The sequence below is a fragment of the Magnolia sinica genome, chromosome 3 (assembly GCF_029962835.1).
Source record: "Magnolia sinica isolate HGM2019 chromosome 3, MsV1, whole genome shotgun sequence".
In the NCBI taxonomy this organism is placed as follows: Eukaryota; Viridiplantae; Streptophyta; class Magnoliopsida; order Magnoliales; family Magnoliaceae; genus Magnolia; species Magnolia sinica.
The window spans coordinates 16698867-16719195 of NC_080575.1; the positions used below are offsets into that span (position 1 = coordinate 16698867).

Genomic DNA, 20329 nt, shown 5'->3' on the forward strand with positions numbered 1-20329 from the left:
CTCGGTCCCCTGGAGTCCATTCCTTGCTCCGGTGACTTCGGAGTGTTAAATCCATGCTTTTAATACTCTTTTTCAATCAAAGCTCCTTATTACATCCTGCAATAAAAACACGATTAAATTATAATATTAGGCATTATCGTGTACGTAAAATTAGGCAGTAATCGGGGTCTGATATGCAATATTCGACCCTCAACACTCTACGTTGTTGATGAGGTAGGATTCCCTTTTGAAGCAGTCTGTTGAAAACACCCCTGGATGAATCATTCTATGTACAATCACTGAGTCAACTCATTCTAGTCATTTAGGCATGTAAGTAAATGAATAGGAGAGTCCATTGCAATCTGTTTCTGGGTTATTCTACTCAGGAACATTATGTTATCTCAAGGGCCTGTTTGGCTAATTTCAAACATGGATTTCTGGAGGTAACATATCATTCAGCTCGGTTGGGTAAAATCAACTCATTAACGAGTTGAGTTTAATCTCTATTGCAATGACTAACATCGGTCTGAGATCCTTGATGGTGCGGTTATGGGGATGCAAACTGACCTCCTTCACTGATCTAGATCTGGGTTTTTACCCTGAACTGTAGGCCTAAGTCGTGCCAACTCATGACCGAGTTGGGAGTGAATGTGAGGACTGACGACCGAGTTGGGTACGATACCTCAGCGATTGAGTGAGATCAGTTGCAGTAACTGATCAGGGACACTGCTGGGATGCTGAAAAAGGTCTGGATGTGGCGTGCCCAGCTCTGGGTTCATCGAAAAGCAGAACCAAGTCTCCCAGACTCGATCCCAGGCATTGTCTTGGGCGGAATCTGACCTGGACTAGGGCTGGAGATTGACGGAATATGGTCCATAGCGAGTCTGAGAAACTCCAGACGGCCGGCTGAAGATGGACGGTCGGGAACTCACACCAGAGGCATTTCTTCTCTCTGTTCCCCCTCTTCCTTCTTCTTCCTCACCCTCAACCTTACTTCTCTCTCTCTCTCTCTCTCTCTCTCTCTCTCTCTCTCTCTCTCTCTCTGTTTTCTTCACAACAAAATGGGTCACCTAACTGAGTCGGGTTGCAGCTGGTTATGTAACTCGCTCGAGTGGCGAAGACACTCTATCTCTCTCTTTCCATTTCCTTTCTTTTTCTCCTCCTTGGGATTTGCCATAATGCATGCCTTTATATAGTCTTTTCTGTTTCTGGAAAGATCTGCAACTAATCATGAGGATTAGCGTGGAGATAACGTTAGTCGAAGGTGGTTTAACATCAAGATCTCTCACTGCTTTAGATCTCATGCGTGGGTCTTTTTTATTGTCCTTGATGGACTTCAAATGTGGTGAGCCACACGATGAATGGACCAGATCAGTGAATGGGTCCGATTTTGCAAAAAGTGGGTAACACAGTTAGTTTGGGGAAGATGACTGACGAAAATAGTATTTTCTAACAGTCAATTATCCTTCCTCGCAGTGGCCTAGAGTGAAAGTGGGTTACTTTATACATGTTGATTGTCTTGTTTTGGACCATACTTTTTTTTTTGCTAGATTGTCATAGAAACTGTTTTAATCGAGCCTAAATTGGCTCGGTTGAGGGTTTTAGCTTTAATACACTGGGTGACTTAATTGTTGTTGGATCAACAATTCTAACTTTTAAATCTTGACCTGCTTATATTGATTATATTATAATGGAATGATGCAGGTTTCTAGCAGGTTGATTGGTTCTTTTGAATTGAACTGGTGGACAGTGTCCCACAAGTTTTGATTCATACAAGAAATTAATCAAACACTTCGTGCATGTTTAAGGGCTCATAGATTTATGGTTGTGATGTGTGGCCATTGAACTATTCCAATGTCTGATTATCATGTTGCATGTTTCAGACTTTTCATGATACACTTCTGGCCTGGATAAACTTGACAGGATGACATTGAATTACAGTTTCTGCTTCAGTTTTTTACTGATACAGTTTTGCTTTTGGGATTTATTGATAGATAATCTTCACAGGACAAAATTAAATTTCTGCTTCTGATTCAATTTTTGATAGATAATCTTCTTAGGTTTCAATTTTGTAGTGGTACATTTTTGTCATGCATAATTAGCATGGATAACATTGGCTTACTTTTTAAAATTTAAATTATTACTGATACATTTCTGCTATTGGGAAAGTTTGATTCTCATATTTCTACGATTGATTCAGTTGTCTACTATTACTCTTCTGTCTTGCCTAATCTTGACAGTTTAATATTAAAATACTGTTTCTGATTCATGGGTTTACTGATACAGTCCTGTATTGGATATTTTGATATGTAATCTTGAGATGATATCACTGAAATAGAGCTGTTTGATTTAGTTTTCTACTGATATACTTTTGACCTCGATAATCTATTCTTGGAACATATTGATTTTGCTGCTTCTGATTCAATTTTGTATTGATACACGTTTGTCCTGCATAATCAGCATGGATAACATCGGCTTACTGTTTGAAATTCAGATTTTTACTAGTACGGTTCTACTATTGAGAAAGTTTTATTCTCAAATTTATAAAATTGATTCAGGTGTGTACTAATACTCTTTTCTCTTGCATAATCTTGACAGATTAATTTTGAAATTCTGTTTCTGATTCCCAGGTTTACTGATACTGTCCTATGTTGGATATTTTGATAGATAATATGGAGATGATATAACAGAATTAGACCAAATAATTGAATCAGTTTTCTATTGATATACTTCTGATAAACTGGTTGATTACCAATTGCAGGGAAACGAAACAAAAGTTTTACGTGGTGTTTGTGGGAAAAAAACCAAGAATATATGTGACGTGGGAGGATTGCAGTGCACAGGTTCACCGATTCAGTGGCTGCAAACACAAGTCCTTCACAAGTTACGAAGATGCTATGAATGCATGAAATCAGCACAAGGTTGGTTGATACTATTATTATCGTACAACATTAGATTTCATACTCAAAGCATTAAGTATTACATCTTACTAGAACTGTGATTAACAGATATTATGATTGTTTACTATATCGTTTAGACCACCGTCTTCGATCGAGCGGCCAGAAACACAAGTCAAGGTGACAGTGTTCATACATCACATCGTCTGGTGATGATGGACACTCGGACGTGTGGATCTGCTCTCACAGAGCGAACCATAATTGGCAATATGGGTTCGGAAGATGGCAACCCTGAAAGAGTGGTAGTTGCTGGTGTTAAAGACGAACCACGCATCGATCGTTCACTTGTTAGTTTGCTGCTTGGTCTGTTAATATTATATGCGGCTAGTATGGAGTTTTTTTTTTTTTTTTTTTTTTTTTTTTTTGTCATTGTTTACATGAGTGCTAGGAGATAATGATTCTTGTTTGAATCATTTTTTATTAAATCGTAGAAGTCTGTTTGAAAGTAGATACAATAGATCAGATTGAACGTTTTTTTTTGGAAAATACTTTATCATGCACTTTTTGAGTGACTTTCAGATCGGGTGGAAAAATCGATCACATCTGCCATAACGACGTTGGGCTTTTTTCAATCTTTTTTTAAAAAAACAATTCCCGCCCCCCATATTCTTACTAGATGGACGGCGTGGATGAGCGCCGACCTCATCGTGGGACCCACATCGCCTCTTCGGATAGGGCACGTGCATTTCTAGCGAATGCCTTTCGCAAGAATTCCTGCGTTGGTAACCCAGGTGGGGCTCACTTTTATGTTTGTGAATGATTCTCCTCGTCCATCTATTCCATGAGACCATTTTAAGATTCCATGCCATTTTAGATGTCATCCATACCGTAAAACACGTCAATCTAACTTGGTGACAATGGATGGACGGGTAGAATTATTCAATCAGAACATGATGAACGGGTAGGATTAATCACAAACATGATAGTAGGCCTCACTTGGGATACAATGTATGAGAACTTAAAAATAGCCTCGGTCGTACAAGTGCTATAAATATTATACATATATACAATACGCAACCCTAATACGTCGTTTCCAAACATTGATTTGTACAAGAAATTGTATACTTGCCTGAACAATACCTCCTATCCAAACATTAGTTAATGGCATGTTGATTTAGATGTATTTTTAAAATGATCGAACATATACATGAACAGTAGCTGGATACAATACAATACACCCTCGTACGTGAATCCAAACAGGCCCCAAATAAGAATATATTACCACAAAAACAAAGTTTCATGTCTAATGTTAGATTCTTCGAGAAACAGCCCAGGATTGACCTGGCCCTCCTGCAATGTAACATTTTCCTTGTGTCCTTAATCATCTTTTCACTTTCGCCATTCTTACCGACAGTATCTGATTTGGTCCTGTTACTAACATCTTGAGACTGCTTTTTCGACGGCTCGAAAAACCCGTCTAGCACATGGAGTACATACTTTTGGACGTTCTTCTTACTCATTTTTGGCCCAACCTCTAAAATAACCGGAAGAAACCTGTGGACGGAATGGATTTCTCACAAACATCAGGGTGGGCACACAAATTTTCAAGGACGTTCAAGTCATGAAAAACTAGGACGGGGATTGCGTCCTGCCCCGCCCGTCTTCAGCTGGGAACGGTCAGCATATTTGAGTGACCACCTTGATGTGTGGGTCTTATCCACACCGTCCATCCATTTGTTTTGTATCATTTTATATAACAATCCCAAAAATGAGGCATATCCAAGGCTCAAGTGGACCACACCACATGAAACAGCAGTGATAATGATTCTCACCGTTAAAACTTTTCTAGGGCCCACCTTGATGTTTGTTTTCTATCCAACCTATTCATAAAGTTACATAAACCTGGATGAAGAGAAACACAAATATCAGCTCCATCCAAAACTTCCGTGGCCCCCAAGAAGTTTTCAACGGTAAAAGTTTAATCCCCGTTGTGTAGTCCACTTGTGCCTTGGATCTGCCTCATTTTTTGGTTTATACCCTAAAATGATAAGAAAAAATGGTGTGGATAAGACCCATACATCAATTACATAAATTTATGGCTAATTAAATAACCCTTAATGCATCAGTTCACTTACTCTAATCAACAGATCTGAACCATCTGTTAAGTTGATAACACATTTCATGGAATATCAAGAAAACATAGTCCTGATCCAGTGGTTTAATCATCCTTTTGTCTTGTTATCTATGGCTGTCCCTTTTTCAAGCTACCAGCGGAGCAGGTATGATTTCCTAACGAAAGCAATTTTTTGGAATCATAGGCAAGCTATGGCTGGCCTAACAAATAGAAGCATTAATTTGTTGATTGGAAATTTTGACGGTCTATATTGAAGGTCATTTGATCAAATCATTAATATTTGTGGTAACAGTGTAATGTTTACATGATGAAATGTGTTGGACTTAATGAACAGCCTAGATTAATGGATTCTAACATATTGGACCACTGTAATATATTGGAGCATGGGAGTGAATGTAGGAATGGTGACGTGGTGGAATTTAATCAGGCTACGTGCCGCAAAGTTGACCAGGCAATTTGCTTTTAAATGAATTTTTCTTGTGGACGTGAATACGTTGGTGACCCTGCCACCGTCCTTGTTAGTGGTTAGTTTAACACGTCCAACAACTTTCAAACATGTTTTGTGTGGCTGTATTTTTATTATAGTTTAATTAAATCTCACCACATGATGGTGGTAAGTTTATCATACAATCCATGCTATAAAGATCTCAATCAAAAGTCCCCGGTGATAACCCAATACTATAAGGCCCACCACGGTGTATGGGTTTCATGACAATCGTCCATCAAATCATTTTAAAGCATGAAATAAAAAAATTTAAGGTTGATCCAAAGCTCAAGTTGATTACACCACAAGTGGGGATTGAATGCCCATAGTTGAAAACTCTCTCTCTCTCTTATACAAAATCCAGCAAAATTGAGATTAAACCAACTATGGATTCAGGCTCATTAGAAGCATGCCAATGGTAGGACTTGAGCTTAAGGTAGTGGACCATTTAGGTGTCCGATATGCCTGAAATTTCAACACAATGGGTTCTCTGTGCGTAGTTTGAATTTATGACAATATGGCACATATGAACATGCATGTGACAAATGGTAAATCTCGATTCAGTTCCTCCACATCTACAACCGCCTGCTTAAATTTGTGGGTGAAATGAAGAGCATCCACTAGGAGCCATTAAGCCATTTCTTATTATAAATTGGCTCCATTCGACGGCTGAAAATTCACATACGGAAGTTAATTGACGGTTGCGGTGGAGGAACCCAAAAATCGTGCCTTTGGAGACACCGAATCACTTCTCATTCTGACAAGAAGAAGAAGAAAAAGGACACAAGTTGCCCAATAACTGTCTACACATGTAGAACATCTAGCCATGCGTGCAACGGTTGAAATTGGACCATGCCAGGTTCCATCTTAGCTGATGGGGTACCAAAGCCATTCAAAAAAAATCACAACAGTTAGACAAACCTAGAAAGGCCTCCATTCAATGGGATAGAGACGCCCAATCAATGTCTGTTTTGGTGAGTGGTCCATCCACGGTTGACCGTACAAGTCAGTGGTTAGAGATGGGGCATAATCGTACAATCAGATTGATTGGATGATCTTAGCCTCTTATTCCTGAATTTGCACCACCTGGCAGTTTCATGTTAACCGTCCATTTTATGGCCACCAATTGAACAACTAGGATTATTATCCTTGCAGTTTAATTTTTACAAAATGACCCAACAATTTGAACAGCTTGAATTGGGCCACGCGTATGACACGTTTACTAGCCGTGCACGTGTGGCAAACATTGCCAGAATTTTGAAAGTTTTAGCTCGGATAATTAACCAAACAATATTTATTGCAATAATTTTTTTTGAAAGGTTGTCGTCCATTCATTTTTTTAGATCCCACCGTTTTGTGACATGCTGCCCACTCAAGTTTTGGATCTAACTCAATTTTTTGACCTACCTCCTAAAATGATTTGGCAAGATTTGTGAAAGAAGGGCATTCATATCATATTTATAGCAATAATAATATCAGGAGATTTTCAAAATATCAGCAGTTTTTAGATTTTCATGTTTTATCACGAAATTAACACAATATTAATGGCAAATTTCCTTGTAACTTCAAATATTTCATTATATAATTATATATCTAATTTTATAGTTATCTATTAATTGAAAAAATAAATATTTTTACATTTTAGACAGGCTTTTCATATTAATATCCTCAGAAAAACCTCTAATTCGAAAATAACCGGATAAATTCCCGCGAAAAAGAAATCTGTCGTCATGCATGCATGACGCAACAACCATCTTCACCCCCACTTAAAAAGAGTCCGAAATGTTGAATGAAAAACGTTCTATCAATTAATAACTGATATTGCTTCTAAATGCTACAATATACATGTTTGAATTGCGACCACCCAAACGGTAACAGCCAATACAACTGACTTGAGTGAGAACTCGATAATACAAGAGTTCTACACATACAGCTTTACCCCATATATACAGCTTCATAAGCTTTCCTCTTTTATCTTTTTTACACCTCCCTCTCTTCTTAGTTCTCCTTCAGACTGTAGATTGAATCAACATATCTTTCCACATCCCAAAGGAAAGACCCAAATGCAACAGCCTCCAACACCAGTCTCTTGAGGCTTGAAAATGTGACACTGATCACCTCGTCATCTTCCATTCGACCTGCCCCACCATCTTCGCCAAACAGCGCCCAGCTGTGCTTCTCAATCAGATTCACCGCCTCCCGCGATTTCAGCTTCGCGCATCTCTGCAAGGCCTCAGAGTCGAACCCCATCACATACCCCCTCAGCTCCTCAGTCTTCCTGCTCCTCCTTGATCCTTGATACAGGGAAGATATCCTGTCCGTCGGGCAACCCAGAACGGCAACATTGTCCGACCCACGACGCTGGAATTCATGCAGCGGGATGCGAATCCCGTAGCCCAAAGGAGGAAGGTCTTCGTCGGTCAGTGCGAAATCTAGCTCCAGGCGATGCCTCAAGCTGGCAGATTTGAGAAAGTAGCCGTACATGATTGAAGCTGCATAGACTCGGCCCAGCTGAAGCCTAGGGATTCGGCTCGCTGTCCGGTTATCTGTGGCATCGAATTTCCCTCTCCAATCACGGATGGTGGATAAGTGTTCACGTATCATCTCAAGCGTCTCTAAGCTGTGGACAGATTCCAGCTCTCTATCATTTGATGCCCGCATGTCTAATCTCCCATTGTTCATGCATTCAGATAGCCGCGGGACCATAGGAACTCCAATCTCTGAGAACTTGTGGACAACCATCATGTACATGACCTCTTCGATTGCGATTTGGCACTCCTGCTCCTTCAGTTCAGCAATCCTGCTGGCATGCATAATTTTTAAAATTGTCAAAATTCAGGTCTTACATATTCATTAGCGTTCATAACAAGCATGAACTAAACCAACAAGCATGAACTGAAACCACACAAATTGTGGGACATTATTGGATGGCTCTTCAAACTGAAAATTGCATTGATCTATTTCCCTAATGGTCTGATTGGTGGATATTTGATGGGTTATCAAATCTAAACAGTCAACGGTCCAAATTCAAGAAACCAATGCTTATTAATCAGAGGTTAGAATCATTAAATCAATTTTAATTTGGGATGGTTAACATAGAATAGTGGTGAGGATTAGGTTTACAATATATAGTCTCTTCGAAGATAAGATGCCTTATGGCCATGAGTTTTTGAATGAATTTTTTTTTTTTTTCTTGAAAAGCATCTTCTCTTCCCTTGTAGATAGGATAGCAATAAGATCAGCCGTGCTTCATGGGACAGAATGTTGGGCAGTGAAGGAAAAATATGTTCATAGGTTGAGCGTAGCCGAAATGAGTATGTTGAGATGAACAAGTGGCAAGGCGAGAAAGAATAGAATTAGAAATGAATGCATTCAAGGGAACTTAGTACTAGTGCCAATAGATGATACGATGGGGGGGAAGTAGACTTATGGCCCTTGATATACTTTAATGCCAGGAGGATTTCTATAGCCAAACCCTATTAATTGGGATAATGCCTAGGTGATGATGATGATCAAGAATCTTCTCTCTTGTAGAAGGGTGATAACGCTAACCCCAAAACTCTGAAATGATTCAAAAAAATAAAAGTATGAGGAAAACAAGGTCTCCATCTTTCTTGGGAGACACCTCTAGGACCCAAATCTTTTATTCACGAAAAAATCTGGTATTTGAAGGATTCACCTAAAGCATTTTTGCACAATATAGTATGAAGAAAGAGAATGGAACTGATAGAGGGAGGGAGGGAAATAAAAATAGGGTAAAATGTGAACAAGCATGATTGAATGTGAAAACCACAATAGATAACTGAGATCTTAACTGGGTACTTGTCATCCCGTGTCTGATGGCTGCATCCTATGTGCCTTCATGATAACACTTTTCATTTATGCAACCATCTGTTTGGGGGCTACCACTCTGCAGTTTCACCATGCATAAGTGTAGTTTGCAACATTTGCATAGTTTGCGACCCTTAGGAACATGCATCTATATCCTGACTCCTAGAATCTGGACAATTGCTATGAGAGAGACAGTGAACAGGGGATGCCTAAAATAAATCTTCAAGATTGTAAGATTCCAACTCTTCAATCAATGGGCCTATAAAAACAAAAAAAGGAGAAAGTACAGCAATTGTGATTCAATGGGAAATTGTCCAAAGATAAGGGGTTGGAATCAAAGTTACCCTAGATGGCGGGTTGCCTCAGTACCGTGGTATGTGAACAGTTACAAAATATGCCGGCTCCTCCAATACACAGTGTGCTAGTTAGTAGGGTTAGCATCATGTGAGTCACTCCAATAGACGCTACTATGTATGTGTATAATGTAATATAAATATATATACAAATTGATGTTGTAACTTATATTTGCTAGGGTGAGCATCATCCGAGTTACTCCAATAGATGATACTAGGTATATGTATAGGTGTAATATAATTATATATACCAATTGATGTTGTAATTTATATATGAGAATATTATTACTGTAACTCTTTCAAGTGCAGCATTATGTAGCATATGCCTAATGCTGCATGAACCTAAGTACAAACATTGAGGAAGTAGGAGCTGGAGCTTGACTACGAAGCATGATCGAAAGCAGGAACAGCATCTAGTTAGAAGGATTGTGCAACTGACTCAACCCCAAGATTAATGTAATGGAAATGAACAGTCTGGTAAACATATAGAGAACTCAATAGTTATGCCAAAGTAATAGAAATCAATGACAACAATACCAAGTTAGAACCTGAGGGTATAGAAATCAGTGACCGCAATACTAAGTTAGAAAGCACTCACCCATGAAGGCATGATTCAGCAGAGCCCAAACTATGCTTCTGTCGAGCAATAGCATCATCCCTATCAGCAGCTAACACCTCTACTTGTTCCGCAGCAGCGAAATGGAAAATGTGGTGATGGTTCTTCAGTACACTACTCAAGAATTTCCCAGCTGATGATTGTGGCTCAAGTGGTGTAGCCACGCTCCTATAGTCACATTTGCTAGACTCTGAGCTCGCAAATGTCACAAGCATTGAACCTCTCAACCCACCACTACATGATACTTGTCTGCCAAAAGGTTGGCTTCCACAGCATTTAACCAATCCCTGCAAACCCCAAAAAGAAATAAAAATGAACAAAAAGTGTCTTTTTGGTCTAATAGTGGAAAGATCTGATGTTGTATATGAGAAAACAAGTATATACTTTTTTTAATGAATGAAAACTAATTATCGTCATCATCTGAGCCTTGTCCCAACTAATTGGGGTCAGCTGCGCAAATCCAGTTCCGCCATTCCACTATGATGGACCATATCATCAGTTAAATGTATATGAAAACTAATGTGATGTAGGAAGAGTAAAGCACAACTCAATGGAGGGCCCAAGATCCCACAAATTCAGGCTAGAGGGGGCTCGATTGAGCAAAAACAGCCTAAATACGTGCTATAGCTTCCAACAGCCATAACTTTGCAACGCGTTATCCATTTCGCATGTATGATATATCATTATCCATTTTGCATGTATGATATACCTCCGAAACCGATCAACAAGCTCTATGATGTGGAAACTGATGGAGTTGGTTTCCCCTGACAGATTTCTTGAAAAATAGGCCATTTTCTGGGTCAAAATCACATTTTAGTACAAAACTTATCATTCTAAGTTCTGGTTTTACTATTTTTAGGGTTTTAAGACTCTGATTACAGTCCAAAATCTTTGTTTTAGTCACCTAAGGGTTGACTAGGAGCTTTGGTGAGATTAGACGTCTTTTTACTATTTCAGAAAAGTTTCCTATTTCAAGTCAAATTAGGGTCTAGGGTTTCTTTTGCTTATATGAGCACATTAGATACATTGTAAGAGCAATTTTGATGAATAATATCAATTTTATCTCTTGTTTTTAGAGATTTCCATTTTCTTGTGGATTCAACGGCTATTTTTGAAAAGAAAATGTGAATCCACTCTCTATCCATGCACCTGCTACATTTCAATAATATCAGAAATTTAAAAATTAAAGATTCCATGAGTGGCTGAAACTTAGAGTGTGGTCTCTGGCCATTTTCAGCTGAGTGAATCACAATGCTAGCTATGAATTTGTGCTATTCGATCTTGAGCCAGCATTCCGTACAGGTGAACCCTCATTTTGCCAGCCCATCCATCTGGTGTATCGATGGATGCTGCCGCAGAAATTGGGGGGTCTACCATATGAATGGTCTAGATTCACAGAAAGAAGACCCATCCGTATGGAATGCTGGTGCGGAGGATAGCCGACAGGTGGTCTGGGCCAAACATTTGAATGAAGCTCATAAATAATCCCCCCTTGTAGGGATTTCCTTATCGTGTTTAATCGATTGCCGGCACATGGTGCCCACCGGCATGCCCGCCGTCGAAACCGGTTTGATTCCAACCATTGATCAGGAAGCCTTCAGAGGAAAATACGCATTCGAAATTCTGTAGGCATCCTGCCAGCAGGCACACGTGCCTGGCCGGCGTGCATATGTGATATCTGCGCCGTTCTGTCAGGTCCGGCACACTTTGTATTGCCCCTAGCCCCAGAACAAATCAGGCCGGCCTGCTCATCAGGTGGGCATACACGTACGAACAAAAACAGACCGGTCCGATTCCAAATCCAAGCAGAGCCCACCTGAATGAGCTGATCCGCCCAAATTCTCAGCCAGGGCACATACGCCCATCTGATGAACGGCATGGACTACCCACACGTGGCGTTTCGAATCATACTCGTGTGAGTAACCATCACATATCTCAATCAACCCCAAAATAAAAAAAAACAATACGATCAATCGCAGAAAAAAATCAAGAAAAGACCTATAGAGAGAGAGAGAGAGAGAGAGAGAGAGAGAGAGAGAGAGCGAGAGAGAGAGAGAGAGAGGGACAAACCTGTGAAGCGATGGAGAGATTGGAGAGGTTGTGAGATCCAACGTAAGCAACGGACCGGATCTTCGTAACCTTAGGACCGCCTTGTGACTTTACCCCTGAGGGCAAAGCTTCAACGGCGGGGATCGTTCTATGCAAAGAACCACTGTCCATCAACATCCAAATAGCATATAGAGACAGAGACAAAATGCCCTAAAACCAAAACCCCAGAAACCCTAGATCTAGCAAAGCTGGAGATATCTGAAGAAATGGAAACGACGCCGCTCAATAAATTCAATTAAAAAAGAAGGAAATGGAGAGATGATTAAAGAAAATGATGGAAGAGGCCGTCGCTGTGATGTGAGCTTGTAATCGGAGGGTTTTTAATTCTAGAAGGATGGAGAGTCCTATAAAACCAAAGCCCCATATATAAAGAGGAAAAATGCTCCAGTGCACTCGTAGCACTATAAGTTAATAGAGCTACTTGTTTCATAGGGCGACTAGGAGAGTACAATCCATAGATCTGAACCGTTCGATAAATTCAAATAACATTTCTTACCTAATTTCGAAAAATAATCACACCAATGTAAAAAAACATCAACGGTCACGATCATTTCCACAAAATACGTCAAATTAGCAATTTGATCCATCTATTTTTCAGAAGCCATCGTTGATTGGTTGTGAGTCTACAGAACTGTTTTTATTAGGCAATCGTAACCATCCCACACATTGGTTGGAAAATGGATGGATACAAAAAAATAAGGCCAAATCAAGGATGGACGATTCATCCGAATCAGTGAAATTTTTATATATAAGCTTTGAAATATGTTATGGACTTAATCAACAGGTCAGATCAATCGATTGAAGTGTCTAAGTTAGTCAGTACAGCTAGGAGCACTATTACTTATAGTGATAGTGCACTTATAATACTAGATAAAGAGAGATTCCTGCGAAAATAAAGTAAAGAATTTCATAAACACACAGGAGAGCAGGAGAGAGGATAACAGGCGTTCGTATTGTTGCCTCATGTTGATTGTTCTGATGATCTGAACCGTCCATGTTATGGAAAATGTGCTATAAGATCAATGCTAAGAAAATTAAACTAAATGGATGGATGTGATCAAATATCTATGTATGAAATTAGAATAATGAAAAGAAGGTTTTCAATGGCTTAAGAATAAATAGACTAATTCTAGTTTTGAAGAGAATATGGACGGTTCAAATCATAAGATAATCTTAGCATGTGGGCCCCAGTGGGAGACGGTGCACACTGGATCGGATCGCGACGGAGGGAAAACGAACTCGGATAAGAAAGGAAAGAAGAGAAAAGAACCGGAACTAAGCGAAGCTCGCAAGAGCGTCCTAGAAGGGGAGATGATGCGGAATAACTTGGATCCATCTCTGAATTCTTAGTGTGTAAATAAACAATCGGAACCGTTCATATTATTTTATCTATTTTGAATGGAATATTTTGTAAAATTTACATCTATCGGATACTTCTAACCTTCTGATTAGTAGCCTTCAATTTAACGGTAACGAAGTAGATCATTTAATGGTTGATTATCAGTGCCGTAAATTGACGGATAGGATAATTTTTAAATGTATTGTCAATAAAAATAGGTCTATCCATGTAATATAATATAATGAATGGTTCAGATTTATGTATAACCCTTACACGTGTACAGTACAGATATGCGTATACCATACTCCGGTTCTTACGACTCTACCGTATCATATTCGGAGGAATAGATAGGGATGCCACCTCAGCCAGCTGCTGGTACGCGCTCTCCGACACACTCCTCCTGGATGCCAGGTCAATGCACGAATAACGATCTTACATCTAGTGGGCCCCACGACAAGTGTCCACTATTTAAAGGTACGCATACATCGGATCCGTAGCAAATGATTGCCGTCAAAGCGACGGTAGAAACCAAAACTGTTTAATGGTTAGCATTAAACACTAAAAAGTGAATAACATTAACGGCTGGGATTGTATGATAAGCGCAATTTTCCAGTAGAGATCCGTCCATGATTGGTCCTACTGGATGGACGATCCTGATTGACATAGAACGCTTCCCACGTATACTGCGGATAGATGGCTCTACCATATCCTGCGTCTTCCTGCTCTACCGTATTTTTCGCCGCTGTCTGTGATGTTGACGGAGTATATGATACATTGGCATATTAGCACGGTACATACATGTTTCCAGTTCCGAAAAGTACGGCGAGGATCTGTTAATCCAGACCGTTGATCTGGTGTATATCGCAATTGATGAACCATATACGTGGATTACAGATCGACGGTTAATCCACATTCAACCGGAAAGGTGGAACTGGTAGAAATCGGTAGAGCCATCTTTCCACTAGTGGCAGGGTGATTTGAAATCTGGATCGTCTATTTAGCGGGTCCCACTGTGAACATGCAATCCTCGGAGTCCCTTTTCTTCCATTGCTGTAGTTGAATGCAAACATCAAACCATGTTTGTTTCCTACCGTTGCTTTGAAGGAAGATGCCCAGATGTCTAAGATCGTTCATTTTATTTGCATTTCGATGCAGTGCCCATCAACACGAGTCGGAACTAAATGAACGCTCCAGATCGAGACATCATTAACCAAGTGTACTGTGGAAAGATGGATCTATCGTATTTCGGTTGTACCGGGTCTATCGGATCTCCCTCGAAGAGATGGATGCGAATTACCTGTGCCCCTGCCACAGGAAGTTCCTGCGGTTGAAACTTTGTGGGGTCCACAGAGATGCGCTTCAGAGATCCACTCCATCCGTAAGTTTCTCAATCTCACAGTAGGACAGAGATCCAAAATTCAGGTAGCTCCAAGACCCAGGCGGATAATGCCATACGAAATATGGGGATTGAATTTCCACCATTGAAAATTTGTGGGGTCCAGGAGTTTTGAATCAAAATGATATTTGTGTTTACAGTTTATCAAAGTTTTAATAACTTTATGAACGGTTTGGATGTCGTATAAATATCATGGTTGTCTGCAGGAAGGTTTCAACGGTGGAAGTTTCTATTCTCACTCTTTCCTTTTGTGTGCCCCACATGAGTGTTTTCTATCATAACTTTAGATTCATGTCCTATTGTGAGCTTGAGAAACTGATAGACGGAGTAGATTTTACACTGGAGCTTTGGTGGGCCCACATCACTTCCAACGACATGAACTTCCTGCGGGCGGGGCGCACATGAAATATTTGCGGAATTCTCCAACCGGATCAACAAACCGACGGCGTAGGTTACAGAACCATGTGCGCCGCTTGCCAAATAAGAAAAAACTCGTGTATACTGTGAGAAGATGCAGTCCACGTACAAACAACCCCACACATGCGAATATGGTGAATCTGTACAGGTTCTGAGACGTTGATAGGATCGTCCGAGTTTACGTTACCTGAAAATCAGCACGGCCAACTATTAGTTGAGCAACACATGCATGTGGAATGCATTTGTTTATTAGCCATCTATTTCTAGGCCCACTGTAACAAGTGTAAGGACTTCCAATTTAAGGATATTTCCAGCCATGGTCCATCAACAGCAGAGCATATCAGATCAACGATCTGGATCCCAAATCGTGTGGCCCAGTTATAAGATCTGAGGTTGGAGGATACAATATATATCCTTGGGCGGATGTACGCGGATTGCGCCCTACCTGCCCGTCCCTACCCCGAATGGGCACTTCTGTAGGCGGGCCCAACTTAATGTATCTGTTTATCAATGCCGTCCATTCCTTTTCTTGTATAATTTCAACGTGAGGGCATAAAAATAAGGCAGATCCAACAGTTAAACGGACCATACCACGAATGACTCTTGCATTTTGCTTTGTACATTTAATGATACCAAGCTTATTATTTGGTGTGTCCCATTTGAGCGTTGGATCTTACTTTTTTTTTGTGCACATATATTAAAAGGATCTAAAGAAGGTATGGACGGCGTGGATAAACAGATACATCACAGTGGGCCCGCTCACATAACTGCCCGTTCGGTGCCAGAGACGCGGGGTAGGACGCAGTCAGAGTCCAACGCGGCACACCACGAACGGTGGTGTGTCGATGTGTTTGGCACTGTGGGGCCTAATATGATGTATTCTTTTTTATATACGTACCGTCCATCCGTTTTAACATCTCATTTTATAGGTCATCAACCCAAAAATAAGTAGATCCGAACCTGAGTGGGCGTCACCACTGGAAGCAATAAGGATAACGAAAACCCACCGTTGAAACCTTTCTAGGGCCTACCGTCATGTTTATTTATCATCCAATCCGTTGATAAAGTGACTCAGACGAGACGAAGGGAAAACACAAATATAATCCTGATATAAAAATTTAGTGGCCCTAAAAAGTTTTTAGCCTGTGTACGTTTAATCATCACTATTTCCTGTGGTGTGGCCCACTTAAACTTCAGATCTGATTCATTTTTTGGATTCATGCCCTAAAACAAGTGGGGAAACGGATGGACGGCATGGTTCAAAAATACATCTACGCACCACCCACTGAGGGTGATGTTGTCAACATCACCGATCCACGTCCTCGGCGGACGACCTTCTTCTAATAAAAAGTTACATGACGCACATTATCCTATCGGAAGCGCACTACAGATTTGAATTTTTTCGACCACAGATTTCAACAATACACTCGCCTATCCGTAAACAGCAGCTGTTTGTTGCCACACGATTACATCTTTACGTATTTTAATAATTTTCTAATCTAAGGCATCCCCACAGTCACATACACCGGATATACCTGATAGGACACGTGGTGTGGACGTGGTACGGACCGATAAAACCGGAAGCGGATTGGCTGGTGTACCTCACACCAGCTATATAGCTGCTGTATTTACGTCAGAACTTTCTGTGGATCTGATCACGAGGTACGTATTATATCCAAACCGTCCATCCATTTGACAAGATCGTATAAAGGCTTGAGATGAAAAATAAGACAGATCTAACTATCAAGTGGATCACATTGAAAAAAGTAGTGGGGGATTAAACGGCTATCATTGAAATTCTTTCAGGGGTCATGGAAGTTTTGGATCAATATGAAATTTGTTTTTCCTCTTCATTTAGGTATTTGTAACCTTATTGACAGATTGGATGGAAAATAAATGTTATGGTTTTTTAACGGTAGAAATTATTCTCTGCTGCTATTTATGGTGTGGTACATATGATCTTTGGATATGATTCATTGTTTCGATAATGCTCTAAAATGATCTCTAAAAATAGATGAACGGTGTAGATATAATAAATACATCACTGTGGGGCCATGTATCTTTGATCTCCTTTGAATCGTTCACACAACTCGGAGCTCGAGGAGCACCAGTGCTCGCTCGTCTTCGCACGACACGAACCTAAATAGCTGATGTGTGGTACACCAGCCAATCCGCTTCCGAACTATCATTGACTTGATCATTTATTTTATTTTATATTATATTACAATTGTCAAGAACAAAAAAAGCGGTGCCGACAGCCTCTGTAGTACCCCATTCTCGGCTCCTAGTGTCCATACACCAGATTCCGATCCTGGGATCTTACAAGGAGGTTTTTTTTTATGTACATTTAACTCGTAATAAGTATAACCACAAGATTACCCAACTCACAAAGGCAACATCATCATCACATATCCACTAATATAATCATTAGAGTACAATGCTGAAGGGGAAATACATATATCGAAATCAAAGATCAAGAAAATAACTGCACGCTCCAAGCTCAACGCTGCTGCAACCTAATGCCACCTGCACACATCTATCGTGCATAAGCTTATAGAAAGCTTAGAAGGTAGTGAAAGTGTGTGTAGAAGGTAAGTGCCAAGTATTCAATACAATGTCATTATCATACAAACTGGAAGTATTGGTAATCCATAAATCGTACAATATCGGAATAAGCAAAGATACTAACAAGATCATGAATTATCTGAGTAAGCAGAAATACTGACAAGAGCAGAAATTATCAGAGTAAACAGAAATACTCACAAGATCATAGATCATACGATAACAGAGTAAGCGGAAATACGAGTAAGTCCATGAGCCAAATCAATATATACACAATATATAACAGCTACGCAAACGAGGAGTCATAAAGAGTCAAATGTCAAATGTAGAGGATGCAATACAATATACATTTCTGATGAGTAACACAAATAGCATCAGTCGTACCTAGACCATATAACCATATAAATGCAATTGGGTATATAATTCCTTATGTGTTCACAAATACGTCAGCCATATCTAGATCATATAAATGCAGAAGCACAGTAACCCAAGATGTCGTATGCCGCGGATGTAATGCAATATGCGGTGCGAATGGAATGACCATACTGGAGTGTGAAGTCGGGATGGTAATATGTAGTATCGCAGGCTATGGGGTCCATCACAAGGGACTTCTATCCAAACCAGTCTCATACCTAAATTTGGATAGTCAGACTCAATGTGGTAAACTCCTGATCTCAGGTTAGTCGCGCGCTCCAACCGAAATCCTGGCCATTGCGAAGGCACACGTAACAACTAGTTGCGCACCACCAACCCGAGTGGATAATGAATGAATGAATGCATGAATGAGTATGCAAATCCTGCTCACTAAATCCACATATCAGTATAGTTCATCTCTGGGATCATCACCGGGGTTTAGTACACTCTAAATGGCACTGTCTCTCTCCCAGCAGCACAGTCCAAGTGAGCGTAAGAAACCTCACTATCCGCCTGGCCAATAGTCTGCCAATACCTATCCGGCACGTCGATAGCGGACCCATTCACGAGCTGGTCAAACTCAGCCTAGTAATGCCCCCTACCCTCGGGCAGGTAAGGCCACACCCCCTCCCAACCGACCACGACACAGTGGGAGACGCTGCCTCCTGGTATACGGCACTCGGGCGCTCATGTATCCACTCGGTCTCGACGTTGGGGCGTCTCCTGGCCTCGGAGGTTTAGGAATTTTCACCCAGGGACATCTATAGCGCCCGTATGCTAGAACCAAACATTTCCGGTGTCCCATCTGGCCATCCACGATATGCCTGTGGAGGCTACGGCCCTGATGTTGCTAGGGCACACAATGCAAGATGCATGAGTCATACAATACAGTTATGCATCAATCCTGCGCATACCGTGCACTCATGTGAGATAACCTCCGCCTATCAAGGAGTCTCATAACAATCTGCCCAACGACATATGCAATGGTCAACCACATCTCATAACAAACATGCAGATGATGCGTATGGGCATGTATGATGATGCTATGTTGTCACATAATCAATAACCAGCCTCAACAATTGGCTTCGACAATGTGGACATTTAACCTACATTGCCCCCAAGGAATAGCTCACATAGAGCCAAACATATAATGGGCCCACGGCCCCACACAATGGCCCAATACACATCACTCATGGGCCTCCCTCATGGGCCTCACATACATCACATCAAGCTCCATATAAGGGCCTCGAATGTATCACAATGGGCCACGCCCACGGAGCTCGAATACATTACAATGGGCCTTGCCCATATGCCACGAATACATCACAATGGGCCTTGCCCATGAGCCTCAAATACATCACAATGGGCCTCGACTATGGATCGTATATGCATCATGTAGGCATCAACAATAGGCCTTGGCAATCGAAATCGGCCTTAACAATTAGGTTCGACGCTCGGAACTGGCCTCGATACTTGGCCTCGGCAATCAGAATCGGCCTATACAATTGGCCTCGACAAATCGAAATCCATCGATAGTCGGAATCGACAAATCGGTCACGTCAATCGGCAATCGGTCAGAACAATCGGGGTCGATCGATAGTCAGAATCGGCAAATCGTTCATGTCAATCGGCAATCAGTCACGACAATCGAAATCGATAGATAATCAGAATCGGCAAGATCGGTCACGATAATCGGGATCGATCAATAATCAGAGTCAGAAAATTGGTCACGACAATCGGATTGATCGATAATCAAATTAGCAAATCGGTCACGACAATCGGAATTGATCGATAATCA

General features: G+C 40.8%; 1 protein-coding gene across 2 annotated transcripts; it reads right to left on the bottom strand.

Moving 5' to 3' along the window:
- Positions 1–7279: 7279 nt before the first annotated feature.
- Positions 7280–12749, bottom strand: LOC131239619 (UV-B-induced protein At3g17800, chloroplastic-like). 2 transcript variants are annotated; one of them, XM_058237410.1, is made up of 3 exons: positions 12365–12749; positions 10277–10581; positions 7280–8297 (listed from the first exon to the last, which is right to left on the bottom strand). In XM_058237410.1, exons 1-3 carry the CDS (start codon positions 12518–12520, stop codon positions 7493–7495), a joined length of 1266 nt encoding a protein of 421 aa, XP_058093393.1. In that variant the 5' UTR covers positions 12521–12749; the 3' UTR covers positions 7280–7492. The 2 variants fall into 2 exon arrangements, with proteins under 2 accessions (XP_058093393.1, XP_058093394.1); XM_058237411.1 differs by lacking the exon at positions 10277–10581.
- Between the last annotated feature and the right edge of the window lie 7580 nt (positions 12750–20329).